Source organism: Electrophorus electricus, chromosome 25 (assembly GCF_041902795.1).
Source record: "Electrophorus electricus isolate QZ-2024a chromosome 25, ASM4190279v1, whole genome shotgun sequence".
NCBI lineage: Eukaryota > Metazoa > Chordata > Actinopteri > Gymnotiformes > Gymnotidae > Electrophorus > Electrophorus electricus.
In genome coordinates, this window is record NC_137521.1 from 13,745,001 (window position 1) to 13,767,523 (window position 22,523).

Genomic DNA, 22,523 nt, shown 5'->3' on the forward strand with positions numbered 1-22,523 from the left:
GTGTGTGTGTGTGCATGCGTGTCTACGCGTATGTGTGGGTGTGCATGCGTGTCTACGCGTATGTGTGTGTGTGTGGTGTGCATGTATATGCGTGTTTATGCATATATGTGTGTGTGTGTCTGTCTATGTGTATATGTGTGTATGCATGTGAGAGTGTGTATATACGTGTGTGTGTGCATGCGTGCATGCATGTATAGGTGTGTGTGCGTGCGTGCATGTATACGTGTGTGTGCGTGCGTGCATGTATACGTGTGTGTGCGTGCGTGCATGTATACGTGTGTGTGCGTGCGTGCGTGCGTGTGTGGGTGTGTGTGTGTGTGTGTGTGTGTGTGCATGTATATGTGTGTGTGCGTGCATGTATACGTGTGTGTGTGTGCGCATGTATACGTGTGTGTGTGTGCGCGCATGTATACGTGTGTGTGTGTGCGCATGTATACGTGTGTGTGTGCGTGCGTGCATGTATACGTGTGTGTGTGCGTGCGTGTGTGTGTGTGCATGTGTGTGCGCGTGTATATGTGTGTGTGTGTGCGTGCATGCCTGCATGTATACGTGTGTGTGTGTGTGTAGGTGCATGTATACGTGTGTGTGTGTGTGTGTGTAGTTGCATGTATACATGTGTGTGTGTGTGTAGGTGCATGTATGTGTGTGTGTGTGTGTATGTGTGTGTGTGAGTGTGTGTGTGTGAGTGCGTGTGTGCGCGCGCCGCGCGTGTGTGTGTGTGTGAGTGGGTGCGCATGTGAGTGCGTGTGTGTGTATGCACGTGTGTGTGTGTAGGTGCATGTATACGTGTGTGTGTGTATGTGCATGTATACGTGTGTGAGTGTGTGTGTGTGTGTGTCTGAGTGCATGTGAGTGGGTGTGCGTGTGAGTGCGTGTGTGTGCGTGTGTGTAGCTTTTTCTTCTCTTGATCTCTGGTATCCTCCACCAAGTTTCTCTGACCAACGTGTAGACATAACGTTTGTGCTTAAGACGCAGGGTCACCTAAGTTATGACCCCTCCAGCTAATGTAGCGATTACATCCTCTTTTTATTATTATTAAGTGCAAGACATTTCAGAGCCTGACAACCGTCCAAACAGAGAAAGGAGGCGGAGTCAAGGAGCCCCATCAATCCCCAGATTAATGTAATTGTATCTTCCGCGATGTTCTGCGCCACTCCAAAAAAAAACAAAAAAAACCTGCAATCGGTCTCAGACACAAGGGAATATCCCGTGGCATCAGGAAACCTGAGCAGGGAAAAGTTGTGTGTGGTTGTTGTCCGTGAGAGAACCCGTTGATTCATTTTTCAGTCATGTGAGAGTCAAAGCCTTGGAGATAAAGAACCAAAGAAAGAGCATGATTTATCCCTGAAGAAAAAAATCCGCTCTCTGCACAAAACATCAGCGGGAGCAAAGCTGCCATTGAGCTGGGCTGCGCTTTACTCAGGAAGCTGCTATAATTTAACTCATTATCCTTCCCCCATTCTAGTCCTGCAGAGGTGTGCAGTGTCGCCCTCGGAAGCGTCTGTGAGGCACGTACGCCAAGCACGCACGCAAAAGCTGTTTTCAGTTCTGCTGTCTGCTTAGGCCTCAACCTGCACATGTCTGGGTCAAAGAGAAAGTTGAAATAAAGTACCTATGAAGCATTTCCTGGAAAGTTAACCAGACCGCATACCACAGTATCTTACAAACCTGCGAGAACAGTTTAAATTAAAAAAGGGAAAACATTAATACTGGCGTTTAGGGTTTAGGGTTAGACTAAACTAGAAAATATTAATACTGGCGTTTAGGGTTAGACTAAACTAGAAAACATTAATACTGGCGTTTAGGGTTTAGGGTTTAGGGTTTAGGGTTAGACTAAACTAGAAAAGTTCCTTATCCCATACACATCAGCTCACCGGGACGCCTAACCCCCCCCCCCCCCCCCGACCCTTCCCAGCTGAAGCTAAGCCAACTCAAACACACACACACTCAGCCCAGAAAGAGAGCTCTCACACCAGTGCAGCTGGGAGTCGTGAGCGCAGTCTGTTCATGACATTACTAAACTTAAACTGGCCCAGTGGTCAGAACGCAGCGAGGGCGCTGGACCACATCCACATTCAGGATGGACACTGAGGACACAGTCTGTCCAAAACACAGGCAGAGATGTCCTACAGCTTCACTCGTCTCATCTCGGTATGGCACAGTAAAACACACACACACACACACACACACACACACACACACACATCACGCATACACCACACACACATCACGACAACACCACACACTTCACGCATACACCACACACACACACACACACACACACACACACACATCACGCATACACCACACACACACACACACACACACACACACACACACACACATCACGCATACACCACACACACATCACACACACCACACATATGCAGAGTTTGAAATACTGTCTTTGTGGGATTTTTTACTGTACGTACTGTAGTGAAATCCAAACCTTAAACTGAGTAACTAAAGGGAAAATTGTTTGGCTCTTTTACGTTTTCAAATGAAATTTGCGAGTTTTGTTTAAAATGCATGTTGACTGGTGGGGACCAGCCAAGACGCCCCACAGCGTGAAACTGTGACCCCTCCCTCCTCATCCCAGGGGATCTACGTCTACTTCCCACCCACACACACTGCTCCGTACCACAGTCGGGGATTATATCCACAACTCTGGAATATTACATACAGCCACATGTGCAAATATAGCCTGTAAATTCTACAGTATGGAAAGATCCTCACTTAGTGTGTGTGTGTGTGTGTGTGTGTGTGTGTGTGTGTGTGTGTGTTGTATCTTTATCAAGTTTTCTCCACATGTAAATCAGGTTGTAGCTCAGCCGTCTTATTCATCTGTGTATGGGTGTTGCACGTCCAGCCCTGTGTGTGATGTACTCAGACGTTAATCAGCACACAGTCCAGTACTTCGTTACCGGCCTTCTGAACCCACAACTCCTGGGACGGGTTGTTCCAGGACTGGACCACCCTCAGCGGGAGTCTGCTCTGGGTCCATGACTCCCGTTCTGACTCGGGTTGTCCATGCTCGTGGATCAGTGAGAGGTCAGGTGTGTTCAGACACAGAGGGCTTTACTGTTCAAACATGAGAGAGGCTTTATTACCGGGGAGGATCAGTCCCGGTCCTCCCTCGACCGCGGAGGGCCGAGTTGTGCCGTCTCCAGAGCAACGCCTTTCATGTAGACCCGGAGTTTTGTTTTTCCTTGTGAAATTAATCAGTGACTTATTACACATTTATGGCTCCATTAAGGGGCTCCATGTTTTTCCAGTAGTGGAGTTTCAATCTGGGATGAATCTGAGGACAGAAATAGAGCTGAGATGTTGAACCAAACTGATAAACCCTCTCTCTCTGTCTCTGTCTGTCTCTCTCTCTCTCTCTCTCTCTCTCTCTCATATCTGTTCATTACTGTAGTAAACCTATGACTACTTCTATGCTATGAGAGAAAGAACAAGGGAAGAAAAACAGGAACAGGAAAAAAGTGAGACGAAAAAAGAAACTGCCTGAGATGAAAGGAGAAAGTGAGATGAGAAGAGAGAGAGAAAAGGAAGGAGTGAAAGGAACAGTCCAATGAAAGAGGTAACGACCACCAGACAGGTACGAGTGACCTTGGCCAAAGCCTACAGGAAGCCGTGTGCACAGAGCAGGCAGTCATTAATCAGCTAAGATACCTGCCGTGTGCCGGCAGCAGTCCAAACCAAACACGAGCTGCGGCGGGGGGCCTGCCAAACTTCCTCCCTGTTCCATCTATGAATGAGCTCGTCTAATTAATAATCGGAACCCCGCGCCATCAGGGTGGAATTAGAGGGCTGCTGAAGTTGTCACTTCTCGTCTTCTTCCAAAAATCACAACCAGTCTCAGTAACAGGATTTGAAAAAAACTTGCTTAGCACATGGAAATGTTCATGGTCACATTTGTAAAAGAGAAAAACTGTGGAAACCTTCCAGTGTTGGTCCGTACTAAAGAGTCGCTGTAGATTTATTAGTAGATACCTGTAGCTCAGGGTCTTCCATGCAGGAGTCAAGAGGTGAGACCATTTTCAACCCTTTCAGTGTTCACAGGTCATCAGTGGTGTGAGAGGTTAATGTTTGTCTTTCGAGTGCTTCCTTCATGAGATCAGTTACAATAACACATTACCAGCAGCTGTCTGCACAGGCCCTGCTCTCAGCTCAAACACACCTACACTAGAACGGCTCTCGGCTCAAGCACACCTACACTAGAACGGCTCTCGGCTCAAGCACACCTACACTAGAACCGCTCTCAGCTCAAACACACCTACACTAAAACTTCTCTCAGCTCAAGCACACCTACCCTAGAACCACATGACATGCATTTGTTTTTGGTGGTGTTTTTAAAAAGTAAGACTTCCCTACCCTGACACTTTACACCAAAACCCATACTAATCACACACTCATATCATATTTCTTGATCAGTAACAATGATTGATTAGAGCATTAATGATTGATCAGTGTATTAACTTTTGATAGAATTGCAGCATCACTTAGCCTCTGTATTTTGGCTGTTTCGTGACCCTGCACGTGTGGCTGGTTGCAACAGGCACCTCGAAAACTCATCAACCTAACAGTTGTGGCTGAGGTTACAGGAATGAACCCACTTTACTGGCGGTGATGTTAGATGTAGCCAATAAATCACCTGACGCCTGGCCACTGCAATGCACACTCTCCATAAACACATTCTGTCACATTTGCATTCACTGGTTTTATTCGATGTTATGCCTAGTACATCAATCTGGCAACCCCCACCAGTTGCTCTTACATCTCTCTGGTCTTTTACGAGGCCCCTGTGACCACTCCCTGACTTTTGTTGGGGGCGGGGTAAACGTACCACACTGGTCCCACATGGCCATGACTTATTGGACAGTTATTGCCTTTATTATTTTTTAACTGGGGATGCCAAGTTGGGCATTTTTCACCATTATGCGACCCCTATGGCTGAATGGGGTCACAGAGGGGGTGAAGTTTGGAATTTTGGAAGGGACAGCTCACCGTTTGACCCTGTCGTGTTTCATGACCCAGTGCCTCTCCAGTGTTGTAAACGTCACCCTGGCCCTTAGCTGCCCTGTTTCAGACAGCCTGCAGCCTCCGCGGGAGAGAGTGAGAGTGTGATAGAGAGAGAGAGAGAGGCAGGGAGGTAGAGAGAGAGAGAGAGAGAGAGAGAGAGAGAGAGAGAGAGACAGGCAGGGAGGTAGAGAGAGACTGAGCCAGTGAGCTCTTGTGTGCTGCAGCATGGTGACAGTGCACAGGAGAGAGTACTAATGTGGTGATGACAAGATTATTCATCGTCCCTCTCAACTGCATATTGTATTATGTAGCGCTTTCACACACACACCCCCACACACACACATACGCACACACACAATCTTCCAAAAGCTCCCTCACTTTCTGTTCTTTTTGAATCTCTCTCTCTTTCTCCCTGTCTACCCCTCTCTCTCTCACTCTCGCTGGCCTGCAGGAGATGGTTTCTGGCTGTAGGCCGCATACCTTTGTCTTCAGTGTCTAAGGTTAAGTGTGTATTGTGTGTCTGTGTGTGTGTGTGTGTGTGTGTGTGTGTGTGTGTGTGTGTGTGTGTGTGTGTGTGTGTGTGTGTGTGTGTGTGTGTGTGTGTGTGCGCGCGTGCGTGCGTGTGTGCGCGTGTGCGTGTGCATGTCATCACTGGGAGACTCATGTGCTTTATGCCTCTTCATGCTGTGATGAACGTCGTGCCCCTCTGACCTCTGACTTCTCCTCTCTCAGCAGCTGTCAGGTCTTAACGGAAAATCAGGGACCAATTCTTTGAAGTTGAGCATGCGAGCGTTTAGATGAGGACGCTGCCCCCTGGGGGCCAGACTCCACACAGCATCCACACAACAAAATCCATCAAAATCCCACCAAAACACCTACATGTAGCATGTGAATTTGTGCTCAGTAGAGTGCTTGTAAGGTTAACTGATCAACTGGCAAGCTTAGTATTCAGTTGTTTGTTTGTTTGTTTGTTTATGTTTATATGTGTATGGGTGGGTAGGCGTGTAAAACAGCAATTGAAGCTATTTAGAAATGATTTTTGTTTGTTGAAAATGTATTACAGTGAACTGCAGTTTATACATTGTTCAAAAAAAAGATTTATATACATTGTTGTTCATACATATGTAAAGTTTATTTTATGTTACATTATTAATGTGTATTCCCTGTTTCCGGATTCTACATAAGGGTTGTCTCTTCCATTATTTCTGGGGTCACTGGGTGTTGGGGTGTGTGGGCTGTGGGGTCAGTGGGTGTTGGCTCACAGGAATAGTTTGTTGTGACAGACGGCGCAGTAGGGTTTGCCGCCCTGTTCCTTAAACACTCCCTGACTGAGCTGCTTCAGACAGAAGGCGCAGACAAAGTGCTCGGGGTGGAACTTGCGGTCGAGAGCAGCGATGCAGCGGCCCAAGATGGGAGTGCTGCATGTGCCACACAGCATGCCCTGCCGAGTATGGAAATGCAATGAGCAGAGAGGACGTCCATCCAGCTCCAGGAAACAGCCATCTGTGAAGGGCTTCAGACAGTCCTGACACAGCGAGAGAGAGAGACAGGTAGTATGCACAGACAGCAGAGAGGCACAGAGAAAGGAAGACAGACAGACAGTCAGACAAACAGACAGAGATTAGACAAATTTTGTAAGAATTGAAATTCCTAAAATACAATTTGTAATTCTCTGCTTAAATACAAAGTGTGTGCAGGTAGACTGTGTATGAGTGTGTGAGAAACAGGAACGTCACTCACCGCACAGACGAAGCAGTTTGGGTGCCAGGTACCGTTGGCAGCAGACAGGTAATTATCCTGCAGAGATTCGCCACAGCCGGAGCACTTCGGAGCAAAGAGGCGGTAGAAATCCTTAGGGCAGTATGGCTTCCCTTCACGCTCCATAAAACCTACCACAAGAACAGGAACCAGCACTCAGAAACCACAAGAACCAGAATCACAGCTCAGAAACCACAAGAACAAGGACCAACATTTAAAACTTGTGTTTATGAAGTTTTATGTCAAATTTATGCAGAAATATAGAAATGTCAAAAGTGTTTTTTCTAACAGAGAACTCGGCGACTCCGGCTGCCCTGTCCTCTGCCTTTTCATCCACACATTCTCCGAGGCGTCTCAGTGACTCCGGCTGCCCTGTCCTCTGCCTTTTCATCCACACGTTCTCCGAGGCGTCTCAGTGACTCCGGCTGCCCTGTCCTCTGCCTTTCCATCCACACATTCTCCGAGGCGTCTCAGTGACTCCGGCTGCCCTGTCCTCTGCCTTTTCATCCACACATTCTCCGAGGCGTCTCAGCATTAGCATCCCTACGCTTCCTACACTTCCTGGCTCTGACAGAAACATGGATCTCCCCTGAGAACTCGGCGACTGGCTGCCCTGTCCTCTGCCTTTTCATCCACACATTCTCCGAGGCGTCTCAGTGACTCCGGCTGTCCTGTCCTCTGCCTTTTCATCCACACATTCTCCGAGGCGTCTCAGTGACTCCGGCTGCCCTGTCCTCTGCCTTTTCATCCACACATTCTCCGAGGCGTCTCAGCATTAGCATCCCTACGCTTCCTACACTTCCTGGCTCTGACAGAAACATGGATCTCCCCTGAGAACTCGGCGACTGGCTGCCCTGTCCTCTGCCTTTTCATCCACACGTTCTCCGAGGCGTCTCAGTGACTCCGGCTGCCCTGTACTCTGCCTTTTCATCCACACGTTCTCCGAGGCGTCTCAGTGACTCCGGCTGCCCTGTCCTCTGCCTTTTCATCCACACGTTCTCCGAGGCGTCTCAGTGACTCCGGCTGCCCTGTCCTCTGCCTTTTCATCCACACATTCTCCGAGGCGTCTCAGTGACTCCGGCTGCCCTGTCCTCTGCCTTTTCATCCACACATTCTCCGAGGCGTCTCAGTGACTCCGGCTGCCCTGTCCTCTGCCTTTTCATCCACACATTCTCCGAGGCGTCTCAGTGACTCCGGCTGCCCTGTCCTCTGCCTTTTCATCCACACATTCTCCGAGGCGTCTCAGCGACTCCGGCTGCCCTGTCCTCTGCCTTTTCATCCACACATTCTCCGAGGCGTCTCAGCGACTCCGGCTGCCCTGTCCTCTGCCTTTTCATCCACACATTCTCCGAGGCGTCTCAGTGACTCCGGCTGCCCTGTCCTCTGCCTTTTCATCCACACATTCTCCGAGGCGTCTCAGCAGGGGTGGTGGCACAGGTTTACTAATGTCTCCAGAGTGGCGTTTCACTCCACTTTCCTTCTCTACACTTTCCATCTCCTCTTTTGAATTTCATGCCATTACAGTGTCTTTCCCCACTAAACTTCTTATCATTGTCATCTACCGCCCTCCAGGTACCCCAGATCACTTCATTGATGAGCTCGACATCCTCCTGAGTCATTTCCCTATTGAAGGAAATCCACTCATTCTCCTTGGTGACTTCAACCCTCCATCAGACAAGCTGCATTTCTCCTGCATCCTTCCACTGTTGACAGCATTTGACCTCACCCTCAACCACTCTCCTCTGACTCACAAAGCGGGCAATGTTCTGGACCTGATCTTCACCCACACCACATCGGACATCACAGTCACCCCCCTCCACCTCTCGGACCATCACTTTCTATCCTTCTCTCTCTCCCTTCCTTCTCTTTCCATCCAGTCCTCTCCAACATGTTCCTCCTCCCTCCGTCACAATCTGCACTCCATAACTCCCTCTTCCCTTACTTCTACTATTGTGTCCACCCTTCCTCACCCTGACTCTCTGTTTTCTCTCTCTTTGGATACAGTTACAAATACTTTCATTTCTACACTCTCCTCATCAGTGAATCTTCTGTGCCCTCTCTCCTCTAGACCTGCTAAGTCCTCCCCGCCTGCCCCCTGGCTAACAGAAACACTTCACTGCTACAGGAGAGAACTAAGGACTGCAGAGAGGTGGTGGAGGAAATCTCGCGTAGATTCAGACCTCAGCTCATACAAGTCTCTCCTTTCCAAGTTCTCACTGGAAATAATATCTGCAAAGTCATCCTACTACAGGGAGAAATTAGAATCATCATCATCTGATCCACATAAGCTCTTCACTATTTTTTCTTCTCTCCTCAATCCTCCCCTCCCCCTCCTTCCTCATCTCTTACTCCGGAGGATTTCATCACCTTCTTTGAGGAGAAGGTTGCAGCAATCCTCCAGTCCTTTTCCTCTGTTCTCACTCCTCCAACCAACATTCCCCAACATCCAACTCTCTGACTTCTTTTTCTCCTCTCTCCACAGATGAAATTCTTCAGCTCCTGACTTCCAGCAATCCGACTACATGTCCGCTGGATCCAATTCCTTCTGCTCTGTTCCAGACAATTGCAAGAGATCTGCTTTCTTTCATCTCTGTCATCATCAACAACTTCTTATCTTCTGGATGCGTGCCTACTGCATTCCAAACCTCCAGGGTGGTACCAATCCTCAAGAAGGCCACACTCGACGGCTCCAGCGTTACCACCTACAGACCGGTATCACCTGTCTTTCCTCTCAAAAGCCCTCGAATGAGCAGTTTACAATCTTTTTCTCACCCAGAACCCAACCCCATCTGCATGATCCCAATCAGTCTGGCTACAAACCGGCATATTCTACAGAAACAGCCTTCACAGCAATGATGGAGAAACGTCATGCTTCTAAAGCTGCCAAAATGTCATCTGCTTTGATTCTTCTAGACCTTACGGCATCCTTTGACACAGTGAACCACAACATTCTTCTCTCTGTTCTCTCCAGGCTTGGTGTGACTGGCTCTGCTTGGAGATGGTTTCAGTCCTATCTGGAGGGATGGTCCTGTCAGGTAGCATAGAGAGGATCCACATCCAAACCGTGTAGACTCTTCACTGGTGTCCCACAAGGCTCAGTATTAGGCCTCCTTCTCTTCTCTTTGTATACTCATTCTCTTGGTGATGTAATATCTTCTCATGGTTTCTCCTACCACTGCTATGCTGATGACACTCAATTATTTATTTCTTTTCCACCCTCTGACATGCAGGTCTCCAGATGTATCTCAGCAGGCTTGACCGACATTGTGTCATGGATGACAGCCCACCACTTGAAGCTCAACCCCAGTAAAACTGAGCTTCTGTTCATCCCAGGTACTCCCAACCCTTACCATGGCCTCACTGTTTCCTTCAAGAACTCCCTGGTGTCACCATCCAAAGCTGCCGGTAGCCTGGGCTTAACTTTGAACAACCAGTTGTCGTTCTCAACTCATGTTTCAAATCTGACCTGGTCTTGCAGAGTGATCCTTTGTAACATACAAAGGATTTGGCCCTTTTTCTTGCAGGAAGCTGCCCAGGTGCTTGTACAGTTTCTTGTGCTAGACTACTGCAACTCAGTACTTGCTGGTCTTCCTCTAAGAGCCATCAAACCTCTACAACTTTTCCAGAATGCAGCAGCACAACTGGTCTTCAATCTTCTGAAGTTCACACATGTTACTCCACTGCTGCGCTACCTTCATTGGCTTTCAGTAGCTGCATGCATCAGATTTAAAACTTTGATGCTCGCCTACAAATGGTCAATAGTCAAAGCCTGATCCGTACTTCGAGTACTTCAAATCTCAAGTACAGCTCAGCTTGAAACACCAGGCTTCAGGTCTCATGGGGACAAGCATGGAGACTATTCTCTGTCCTGGTTACAAGATGGTGGAATGAACTTCCACTTGCTGTCTGGACAGCAGAGTCCCTTGCAGTCTTCAATCGCAGACTGAAGACCATCTATTTGTAGAATATTTAAAGGACAACTGACACTGCTCCCTTATTAACCGACTAATTTAGTACTTATTGTAGGGTATTGTTTATTATGTTGTTTAACAAACTCTAGCACTTATTGTTTATTACACTTATCGTTGTTTAAGGCAGACATTTTTTGTACTTCTAGGCATCAGCAGTGATCCGTATATTTCTACAGTATTCTTTGGTATATTGGACTCTAACCTACTGTACTGTACTAGGATGTGTTCTATGAGGAAATGACAAAGCACTTTTCTAAGTCACTCTGGATAAAAGCGTCTGCTAAATGCCATAAATGTAAATGTTTAAAAACATTCAGCCGTCACTGTTTGAATTATAGTACAATGAATTACAGAAAGTCTTTACATTCAAATTAGAATTTGTGTTGTGTAGTTTTGTGTTGTCTTGTGTTGTGCTGTGTTGACTTCTCTCTTTTGTATTGTGCAGTGTTGTGTTGTGCAGTGGTCTATTGTGTAACGTTGTATTCTGATTTGTTGTGCAGTGTTGTGCAGTGGGTTGTTGTCTCGTGCAGTGTTTTTCCAGTTTTGTGTTATGTTGTGCTGTGGTGTGTTGTGCAGTGGTGTGTTGTGTTGTGCTGTGGTGTGTTGTGTTGTGCAGTGGTGTGTTGTGTTGTGCAGTGGTGTGTTGTGTTGTGCAGTGGTGTGTTGTTCTTCTCACCCTCTGCTCCAAACAGTTCCCCACAGTGGGTACAGAAGAAATGTTCTGGGTGCCATGTGCGGTCCATCGCCGTCAAGATGTTCTTTAGAGAAACACACACACACACACACACACACACACAATCAGCTCATCACAGGAGAAATGTTAGACACACCAACACCAGCTGTATCAGAAACACTGTGCGTAGTGTGTCACAGACACTGGCATGTAACGTGTTCCCTGGACAAGGAGAATGTTTCCCCAGGTTCAGGTGTGGATCAGGTGTGTTACCTGTAGAATGGGCCCCTGGCAGTAGGCGCAGCGTGGGGAGAAGAGGCTCTGGTAGTCCGCCTCGCAGTACTGTTTTCCGTCCCTCTCAAAGAAACCTCCAGAGCCCAGTTCCTCCTTACACACCACACACACAAAGTGCTCTGGGTGCCAGACCTTCCCCAGAGCTGTGATCATCTACAGGGTAGAGAAGCAGGGCGTGAAGGGTTAACACAGACTGACATGCTGGGGTTAGTGAAGGGTTAACACAGACTGACACACTAGGGTTAGTGAAGGGTTAAAGACTGACATGTTGGGGTTAGTGAAGTGTTAACACGGATTGACACGCTGGGGTTAGTGAAGAGTTAACACGGATTGACACGCTGGGGTTAGTGAAGGGTTAACACGGATTGACACGCTGGGGTTAGTGAAGGGTTAACACAGACTGACACGCTGGGGTTAGTGAAGGGTTAACACAGACTGACACGCTGGGGTTAGTGAAGGGTTAACACAGACTGACACGCTGGGGTTAGTGAAGGGTTAACACAGACTGACACACTGGGGTTAGTGAAGGGTTAACACAGACTGACACGCTGGGGTTAGTGAAGGGTTAACACAGACTGACACGCTGGGGTTAGTGAAGGGTTAACACAGACTGACACGCTGGGGTTAGTGAAGGGTTAACACGGACTGACACGCTGGGGTTAGTGAAGGGTTAACACGGACTGACACGCTGGGGTTAGTGAAGGGTTAACACGGACTGACACGCTGGGGTTAGTGAAGGGTTAACACGGACTGACACGCTGGGGTTAGTGAAGGGTTAACACGGACTGACACGCTGGGGTTAGTGAAGGGTTAACACAGACTGACATGCTGGGGTTAGTGAAGGGTTAACAGACTGACACGCTGGGGTTAGTGAAGGGTTAACACAGACTGACACGCTGGGGTTAGTGAAGGGTTAACACGGACTGACACGCTGGGGTTAGTGAAGGGTTAACACGGACTGACACGCTGGGGTTAGTGAAGGGTTAACACGGACTGACACGCTGGGGTTAGTGAAGGGTTAACGCGGACTGACACGCTGGGGTTAGTGAAGGGTTAACGCGGACTGACACGCTGGGGTTAGTGAAGGGTTAACGCGGACTGACACGCTGGGGTTAGTGAAGGGTTAACGCAGACTGACACACTGGGGTTAGTGAAGGGTTAACGCAGACTGACACACTGGGGTTAGTGAAGGGTTAACGCAGACTGACACACTGGGGTTAGTGAAGGGTTAACGCAGACTGACACACTGGGGTTAGTGAAGGGTTAACATGGACTGAGATGCTGGGGTTAGTGAAGGGTTAACGCAGACTGACACACTGGGGTTAGTGAAGGGTTAACGCAGACTGAGATGCTGGGGTTAGTGAAGGGTTAACGCAGACTGAGATGCTGGGGTTAGTGAAGGGTTAACGCAGACTGAGATGCTGGGGTTAGTGAAGGGTTAACGCAGACTGAGATGCTGGGGTTAGTGAAGGGTTAACGCAGACTGAGATGCTGGGGTTAGTGAAGGGTTAACACAGACTGAGATGCTGGGGTTAGTGAAGGGTTAACGCAGACTGAGATACTGGGGTTAGTGAAGTGCTGTGTATGGGGCTTTTCATGGAGTGTGCTGGGTGCTTGAATCAGGAGAAAGTGATTTTTGTTGTTGTTGTTGTTTTTTGTACCGCTACCATGGCTACAGACAAACTTAGACTGAATTCCAGCTCTTAGTTATCTTTTAATTTGTGAAGTCTGTGTTTTGTGTGATGCCTGTCACAGGTTCCCTTTCTGTTCCTTGGAGGCCAGTTCACATATCTACTCTGTTCCTCTGGCCAAATGAGTCTTGCTCAGGTAATCAAGAGCTCTTCAGCTCTCATTTCCCAGTTTAGTTTTATGAGGAACACAACAAAAATTTGGCCTGGACAAGCACATCCCCTGGGACTGGATTAAAAAGCTCTGCTTTATGTTTCTGTATTCTAGATATACATATATACTAGACTGGATAGACATTTCATTAAGCGCCATTAAATGGTACAGTGGACCCCAACATTGCTCTGGAGATGAGATCAACAGCGCCGACAGTCGTTCCTGATTAACTCATTCAGGTGAGTTAAGTTAGGGCTAGAAATAAACTCAGCAGGCCGGTAGAGCTCCATGAATTGGGCATCTGGGCTCTCTCTCTCTCTCTCTCTCTCTCTCTCTCTCTTTCTCTCTCTCTCTCTCTCTCTCTCTCTCTCTCTCTTTCTCTCTCTCTTTCTCTCTGGTAAGACAACAATACATGAGTGGTGATTAGAGTCCCCACATGCCTTCATCCTCAATGCAAAAGGTCAAATGTTTCTACCATTTGTGCACATATGCTTGTATTTGCAACCATGTGTATCTACTTATCTACATTTCCATGCTAACATTTTTTTGTCTCTCAGTTTTCTGTCTGTTAGGTGTGAGTCCATGTGGCATTTGTGACCACTGTCTGGCAATGTACCTTCCCAGCGATGCACTTTCCACACGAGGCACAGTGCCCTTTGGCCTCCGTGCGGACCCCCATCTTCTCCATGTCCGAGCTGAGTGTTCCCAGCAGGCTGTCGATAGCATCCATGTTCTTTCCTGCCGGAACGTCCTGCTCTTTGCTTACAGCAATGTTTTCTGCTGCTTGGTCTCCTCCAGAAGGTTTTTTATTCCCTTCTGGCTTTGTTGCATCCTTGTTTGAGTTTTGGGTAACTTGTGGCTGGTGTGTCGACTGTGTCTGGTCTGGGAGCTGTGGGCAGACATGCAAAATGTTTTCAATACTAATATCACAGCATTTAAAGAAACTGCATTTTTTCAAAAGCGTCCTTTAATTGCAGAACACCAGTGAGCATGCGCTGCCCTCTAGTGTTTGTATGTAGTATGTGCAACAATTTCAAGCAAAAAAATGAGCTACATGTGCAGACCCAATGTTTGTAGTTGCCATCTAAACAGTGTGACTCACCTCAAGACCCAGACCCAGGAGCTCATTCATAATGGAGTCCAGCTCCCGTGTCGCTGTTCCTGGACTCATAAAACCAGCCTCCACTGGAGCAGGCAGCTGACTGAGGAAATGGGAGGGAATGATCATAGCCAGCATGTACCCCAGACGCAGACCCTACCACTGCTCCTGACTCTGGGGCTTATTGCTATGGCCGAATACCTTCAGCAGGTTAACTGGATAACTTATGCCTCCTCACACATCGGAAAGAAATGAAACCTCTTTGGTGTATTTTGATTTAGGTGTCCATCTGACTGGAACGCCAGCTACCTCATTCAGCTAACGTGTCTCTCAGGTCATATTAACATTACTCCAAATGCCTAAAATGCAAGAAGGAGAATTATGCAAGTGGACTACAGAAGACCACTCATAAACCTTTGACCTCTCATTAACCTTTGAGCTCTCACTAAATTTTTACCTGTCATAAATTTGTTATTGCCATTATCAGGGACTGATTGTGTAAACAGTCAGTGTGGTTAAGGATGTTGATGTGATGTAGGTATATGAAGGACCGTCTAGCCTTTGTGTAATGCATCGATAGACCAAACAGGAAAACAGACCACGAAACACAGACACCAGCCTGGTGGAGTTAGTCAAGAAGGGGTCCTACCTGTACACATCTTCAGAATCCTTCTGCCCTGATTCAGTGCCAGAGGTCTGAATCTGTGTGGGCATATAAAAAAGCATAATTAAAGGCATGTTTCACTCCTAAACGAAGCGCAAATGCTGAAAATGTTAGCTGGTGTCTGGTTTGAAGTATGTTAGTGTTGTGGAGATGTTAAAGCTATATAGTCCCTGTTTGTTTCCATTCAGAGTGATTGAAGCTTTTTGGGGGCAGTTATAAGTTCTAAGAATCTATGAATGAGTGAAGGGGTCTCTCTCTGTTTGGGATGATGGCTTTTTCGTCACCTGTGATGACACGTTTCCCGGCTCGTCCCTGTGCGAGATGTTGAGGGCGAGGCTTTGGGGGGGACCTGATGTAGGGGGGGTGCTGTTTTTCGTTATGCTCAGGCCCAGCTCCTGGAGCAGCTCATCTGTAACACAGCAGCTCCCTCATCACATCCGGAGCCACACACACGCCGCACCTCCATGCTTCCTAGATGTACTGTGTGTGTCGTGAGGCGTAATTCTCTGATTACATTTCGTGTATCAGGTCTGTTTTGGGCCATACTGAATTCATCTCTGGTGTCGTCCCACATTCGCACTAAAGAGGAAGTAGGTTTTCAACACTGCAACCATCGCAACGGAAGTGAGACAAATAAAACACCCTAAATGTCAGATCTCATGTTTAATCCGCTGACACAGGGAGATGGTTGCTAGGGACGTACTGCTCAATTGCTCACTTCCCCGTGACATCCTGATCACCTCACCTCCAATCCCTTACCATGAACCTCCAACAAAACAGAGCTTATTTACACTGCAAACAGCAACTTTAATGCTCAGGACTGATATTGAATTGTGTGTCATTCCTGGTGTTCAGCACACTTACAAAAATTTGAAAATGTGAACACCATGAGAAAGTGCTAATGGCAGTTATTTTCTTCATCTAAAGAATTGTCTACGTTTTTATTTAAACTTTTTTTTTTACTAATTTTAATCAAATTATACATAGAAAACTTGACTGTACTAAAACTATTTTATTATTGTATTTTTAGAGAAATATAATTTTGGTAATACATTTAAAAAACCTTTAGAAATCTAAGGCGAACAGATGTGAGTTTGATAAGATCTCGGTTTCTGTCTCTTCTGAGGTGCATCTCATATCTACACAGCAGAATACAATTCATGATTTTATAACACAAATGACTGAATTAATGAAGAATCACTGCTGTCCCCTAAAATAACTTGTGAGGTAAGAGTGTAACTGGCTTACCGAGTTCATCCATGGCGACGGGCCTCTGGACAGTCGGTGTAATCTGATCGCAGCGTGTACCCTCTGCCTCAAAAGTGAAGCTTCCTTTTCCTGTTACCTCACTAGTTCATCCTTCTTACAACTTTTACCCTTAAGAAACTTCCCTTTTTCACACTTTCAGAGCAAATGGATTGTGATGAAGAGGTTAAGCAGGATGTGATGACGAGTCGCTATTGGGTTTAAACGCAGAGAACACAGACACGTAAACGATAGCCATTTATACACGTGTACTAATGACACAATGAGGAGAAGGTATGAGACACATTGACAAACACACACACACACACACACACACACGAGGAGACGTTTGGGGGGGGGGGCGGGGGGCGTACCGTGACATGGATGTTGTGGTTTATTTACTTCATGACTTGTTTGTTTATTGCATCATTAAATATGAATTGCTTTTTATTTATTTGGTAAACGTTGGCCTTAACATGGGTGTTTATTTAGAGTGAGCAGGTCTGAATTTGGGAGTGTGAGTGGGGAGGATTTGGTGTATATACCACAGCACCATGGAGGGTGTCCTCTCCCAGAGGGTGCTTGTGTGTCCTCCAGCTGCACAGGTGCAGAGAGGACAGCAGAGCGGAACATTGGGACGGACCTCCCCAACCTGGACAATGTGTATCCCTGCTGCCGGAGGATGATGGCTCACTGCATCAGCAGGGACACACACCCAGGTCACCGCCTCTTCCGTGTGCTGCCTTCTGCAAAGTGAAGTGTTTTTTTCCAAAAGCTGTGGCATACTTAACACCCCACTGATCACACACCCCCACCCCACCCCACCCCACCCCACCCCAGACTAATCACCTTGCACTTTTATTGCCAAAACCCCCACAGACCATCAACTTGCACTTTGAATATTACACCCTGCATCGTGTGTGTATTACGTAACTATTATCCAGACTGTGTATAGCACCTCTGGTACAGAGTAATTGCACGGCCATGTTTAGTGTTGTTTAACTGTTCACACTACATTCTGGCACTTCTGCTGCTCGCACTGAGTTTGTTTACACTGCGACCTACTCAGTTGTAACTCACAGTGCAACCTTGACTACTGACCACCTGCCATTTATGTCAAATTGTCATTTATATTGCAAATATCAATACCATTAAATGTACTTTATTTCTGCACATTCTGCCAACTATGTAATTTGTATTTTCTGTATTTTGCTGCATATTTTGTGTTTTTTGCTGCTTTGGGAAGGCTGTCAAAGAAATTTTGCTTTTAATTTTCATGTATAATGACAATAAAGACTCAAATGCTCTCTCTCTCTCGCTCGCTCTCTCGCTCTCTCACTGTATATATCCACTGCCTGGCCAAAAAAAAGGTCACACACTCTAATATTTCGTTGGAGTGCCTTTAGCTTTGATTACGGCATGCATTCGCTGTGGCATCGTTTCCACAAGCTTCTGCAATGTCACAACATTTATTTCTGTCCAGAGTTGCATTCATTTTTCTCCAAGATCTTGTATTGATGATGGGAGATTTGGACCACTGTGCAAATTCTTCTCCAGCACATCCCAAAGATTCTCAATGGGGTTCAGGTCTGGACTCTGTAGTGGCCAATCCATGTGTGAAAATGATGTCTCATGCTCCCTGAACCACTCTTTCACAATTTGAGCCTGATGAATCCTGGCATTGTCATCTTGGAATATGCCCGTGCTATCAGGGAAGAAAAAATCCATTGATGGAATAACCTGGTCGTTCAGTATATTCATTATATTCAGTATATTCAGTAATTAGCTGACCTCATTCTTTGGGCACATAACATTGCTGAACGTAGACCTGACCAACTGCAGCAACCCCAGATCATAGCACTGCCCCCACAGGCTTGTACGGTAGGCACTAGGCATGATGGGTGCATCACTTCAGCCACCTCTCTTCTTACCCTGATGTGCCCATCACTCTGGAACAGGGTAAATCTGGACTCATCAGACCACATGACCTTCTTTCATCGCTCCAGAGTCCAATCTTTATGCTCCCTAGCAAACTGAAGCCGTTTTTGCCGGTTAGCCTCACTGACAAGTGGTTTTCTTAAGGCTGTTTAGTCCCAATCCTTTGAGTTCCCATCACATTGTGCATGTGGAAATGCTCTTACTTTCACTATTAAACATATCTACATATCTACATATTAAACAGTTCTACTGTTGTTTTTCTACGATTTGATTTCACCACACGTTTAAGTGATCGCCAATCACAATCATTCAAGATTTTCTTCCGACCACATTCCTCCCTCAAAGATGATGTTTCTTCACTGTCCTTCCATTTTTTAATAATGCTTTGGACAGTTCTTAACCCAATTTCAGTAGTTTCAGCAATCTCCTTAGATGTTTTCTCTGCTTGATGCATGCCAATAATTTGACCCTTCTGAAACAGATTAACATCTTTTCCACGACCACAGGATATCTTTCAACATGGTTGTTTAACAAATGAGAAGCTACTCACTGCATCAGTTAGGGTTAAATAACTTGTTGCCAGCTGAAACATAATCATCCATGCAGTAATTGTCCAATGGGAAGTTCTTACCTATTTGCTTAGTTAAATCCAGGTGGTGACCTTTTTTTTGGCCTGATGTTGTTATCACTCAGGATCACCAAATCTGTCACTACAGTCCTCTTCTGCAGGTTTGTCCTTCACTACTATGTCTGATTAGTTAGCCATTACCATCTTCTCTGTCTGTGCCTGGAAATCCTACAGGATCTTAGCTTAGTCATTTTCCACCCCCTTTGGTGGTGTATCCCATTTAGACCTTGGAATTCCAGCCCATACTCAGCACAGATGTTTCTGTATACTATACCAGCCACTTGGTTATGGCGTTCCATGTGCACTCTGCCTGATGGCATCTTGCATCCTGCTGTTATGTTCTGGATTGTCTCAGAGGTGTCTTTGTACAGCCTGTATCTGGGGTCCTGCCTCGTGTGGTAGATCACAGCCTATGTTGATCTGTTATTCAGAGCTTGTTCCTGTGCTGTCATGATTAGTGCCTCCATGCTGTATCCCAATACAGCCTTTTCAATCCAGTAGGATCCAGTGGATCAGCCACATCCACTATTTGCCAGTGGTACATACAATGCAAGGGTTTATCCTCCCATGATGGTTTCTGTTCCTCCTCATTACTACCCACCCTTGGGTTTTTGCTGTCTGAGGTTCTCACTAAACACTTTATCACTTGGGTCCATCATCCTGACATACTCCTGGATCTTGGTTGTTTCATCCTGGATAGTGGCTCTGACGTTCCCTAGTCTTCGGCCCCCCTTCTTCCTCTTAGTGTCCGATCTCCGAGTGCTGGATTTGGGATAAAACCCTCCGTGCATTGTGAGGAGTTTCCTTGTCTTGATGTCAATGGCTTCTATCTCCTCCTTTTGCCAGATTATTATGCTAGTGGGGGGTCTGATGACTGATGTTGATAGCCTGTAGGTGTTGATAGCCTGTAGGTGTCGATAGCCTGGATCTTGTGCTTCCCGTTCAGCCAATTTCTTAGGATGTGTCTCACTCTTTGTAGGTATTTGGCTGTAGCTGCTATCCTTGTGGCTTCTTCATGGTTCCTATTTACCTGTGGGATTCCAAGGTTCTTGTAGTTGCCCTCAACATATGCTATGTTGCCTTCTGGTAACATGATTCCCTCACTTCTATCTACTTTTCCTCTCCTTGTCGTTGATGTATATTCTGGTGAGATTAGTGAGTCTCTGGCATGCAACGTGATGGCATCCATGGAGAGGAAGTAGCTAACAGTTGCTCCATTCTGTAGCCGGTATTTGTAGCCACTCTTGGTGATGATTTCACTGAGGGGGTTCAGGCTGATGCAGAACAGCAGTTGGGACAAGGCATCTCCTTGGTAAATCCCAAAACTGATGGTGACTTATGTTATTGGTCTGAGGTTGACCTCTAGTGTTGTCTTCCACAGCCCCACTGTGTTCTTGATGAAGGCTCTTAGAGTTCTGTTGATGTTATACAGCCTCAAGCATTCCAGGATCCATGTGTAGACCATTGAATCACCAGCTTTCTTGTGGTGGTAGCTCAGTGGTTAAGGTAGTTGACTTGTAATTGGAGGTTTGCTGGTTCAAGCCCCACCACTGCCAGTTCACTGTTGGGTGCCTAAGCATGACCCTTAACCCTCAGTTGCTCAAGTTGTCATAACTGTAAGTTGCTTTGGATAAAAGTATCAGCTAAATGTAGTCAATCCAAAGGTTGGTCTGTCTGGTCTTACACTCTTGAGTGACTGTTTTATCCACCAGTAGCTGGTGTTTGGCTCCTCTGGTGTTCTTGCCAATGCCTTTCTTCTCATGTATTGAACCATATGTCTACTCCTCTTAGCCAGAGTGATGGCAGTGACAGGAGCTTCCATGTTGTACAGAGGCAGGTTATCGGCTGGTAGTTGGATGGAACTGCCCCTTTCTGGAGGTCCTTCAAGATCGCAAGTGTTTGGCCTTCAGTTAATCATTCAGGGTGGGTTCCATCTGTTAGCAGCTGGTTCATTTGTGCTGCCAGGCGCTCATGGAGAGCAGTCAGCTTCTTCAGCCAGTAGGCGTGGACCACGACAGGGCCTGGAGCTGTCCAGCTTGTCACACCTGAGACCCTTTCTTGGATATCTGCTAGTGTGACAGTTCCTGGGTCCTGTTCAGGGAGGTTGTGTGGTCAGCTCTCAGGTTCTCTAACCACTGGGTGTTGTGTGATGCCTCCTTCTCCCATAAGACTTTCCAGTCTCCAGCATTATTGTTCAGTCTCCAGCATTAGCGGGTCTGTTCTCATGCTGTTATCCTGCCACTGAGAGAACTCAAACTGGATAACTCATGGGAGAACATCCTGTTTATTCTCCTGGCTTCTACTTCTCTTGTGTACCTCTGTAGGTAGGCAGCCAGAGCTGTGACTCTAGTTTTAGACAGAATGGTCCCAAAATATCCAGTGACTGGCAGTTCTCTGGGCAAAAATGCTTTGTTGATGCCAGATGTCAGAGGAGAATAACTGGACTGGTTCAAGCTGATAGAAAGGCAACAGTAACTCAAATAACCACACGTTACAACCTAGGTACATAGAAGAGCATCTCTGAACACACAACATGTTGAAGCAGATGGGCTACAGCAGTAGACCACATACCGTTTGTGTGCCAATCCTGTCAGCTGAGGACAGGAAACTAAGGCCACATTTCACACAGGCTCACTAAAATTCAATGAGCGAAGACAGAAAAAAAATGTTGCCCGGTCTGATGAGTCTTGAATTCTGCTGTGAAATTTTGGTAGTGGGGTCGGAATTTGGTGTGAACAACATGAAAGCATGGATCCATCCTGCCTTGTACCAATGCTCTAGGCTTGTTTTGGAGGTAGTGGTGGTGACTCATGACAATGAGTTCACTGTACACAAAGAGACGCAAAAGTCACCTGATCTCAGTCCAGTAAAGCATCTTTGGGATGTGGTGGAACTGGAGATTCGCATCACGGATGTGCAGCAACCATGAGATGTTATTGTGTGAATCTGGACCAACGTCTCTGAGGAATGCTGTGCTGTCCTCATGGTGCGTTCCTGCTACACAGCCAAACAGCTAGTGAATGGCTACCATTCCCCAATAAATACCAAGGTTTGACTTTTCTTAATCTCTTTACTGAAGCAAAAGGTTTTGTTTTATAAATCTGAAAAAAACAGAAAATGTCAGTGCGTAAATGAACATGGTATAAATGAGTTAGGCTAATGTTACAACCCCATTAAAATTCAATACAAAATTTACTATACTGTTGCAAAGTGCTGAACACAGCATCTAACATAACTCAGTATGAAAGTCAGTTACTCACAGACAGTCTCTGAGGCGTAGTGTGTGAAGGAATTGCTGGGAACCTGGAGACTCCTCATCTCCTCAGAATGACTCTGCTTTGTAGCAACTTCCTGTTCTATTAACTAGACTAAAAGCAACAACTAGG

General features: G+C 46.6%; 2 protein-coding genes across 3 annotated transcripts; one reads left to right on the plus strand and one right to left on the minus strand.

Annotated features, from left to right (window-relative positions):
• Window positions 1–6,132: 6,132 nt before the first annotated feature.
• Window positions 6,133–16,815, minus strand: lpxn (leupaxin). Of its 2 annotated transcripts, XM_035522055.2 has the most exons (9): window positions 16,575–16,815; window positions 15,611–15,735; window positions 15,312–15,364; window positions 14,666–14,765; window positions 14,180–14,452; window positions 11,701–11,874; window positions 11,431–11,512; window positions 6,766–6,914; window positions 6,133–6,550 (listed from the first exon to the last, which is right to left on the minus strand). In XM_035522055.2, exons 1-9 carry the CDS (start codon window positions 16,585–16,587, stop codon window positions 6,284–6,286), a joined length of 1,236 nt encoding a protein of 411 aa, XP_035377948.1. In that variant the 5' UTR covers window positions 16,588–16,815; the 3' UTR covers window positions 6,133–6,283. The 2 variants fall into 2 exon arrangements, with proteins under 2 accessions (XP_035377948.1, XP_081563984.1); XM_081707858.1 differs by lacking the exon at window positions 15,611–15,735 and having other exon boundaries at window positions 16,575–16,814.
• On the plus strand, window positions 6,924–11,417 carry LOC145653761 (uncharacterized). The gene is made up of 2 exons (XM_081707859.1): window positions 6,924–9,495; window positions 9,755–11,417. The coding sequence occupies exon 1, from the start codon at window positions 8,229–8,231 to the stop codon at window positions 9,267–9,269; it is 1,041 nt and encodes a 346-aa protein (XP_081563985.1). The 5' UTR covers window positions 6,924–8,228; the 3' UTR covers window positions 9,270–9,495; window positions 9,755–11,417.
• Window positions 16,816–22,523: the final 5,708 nt, after the last annotated feature.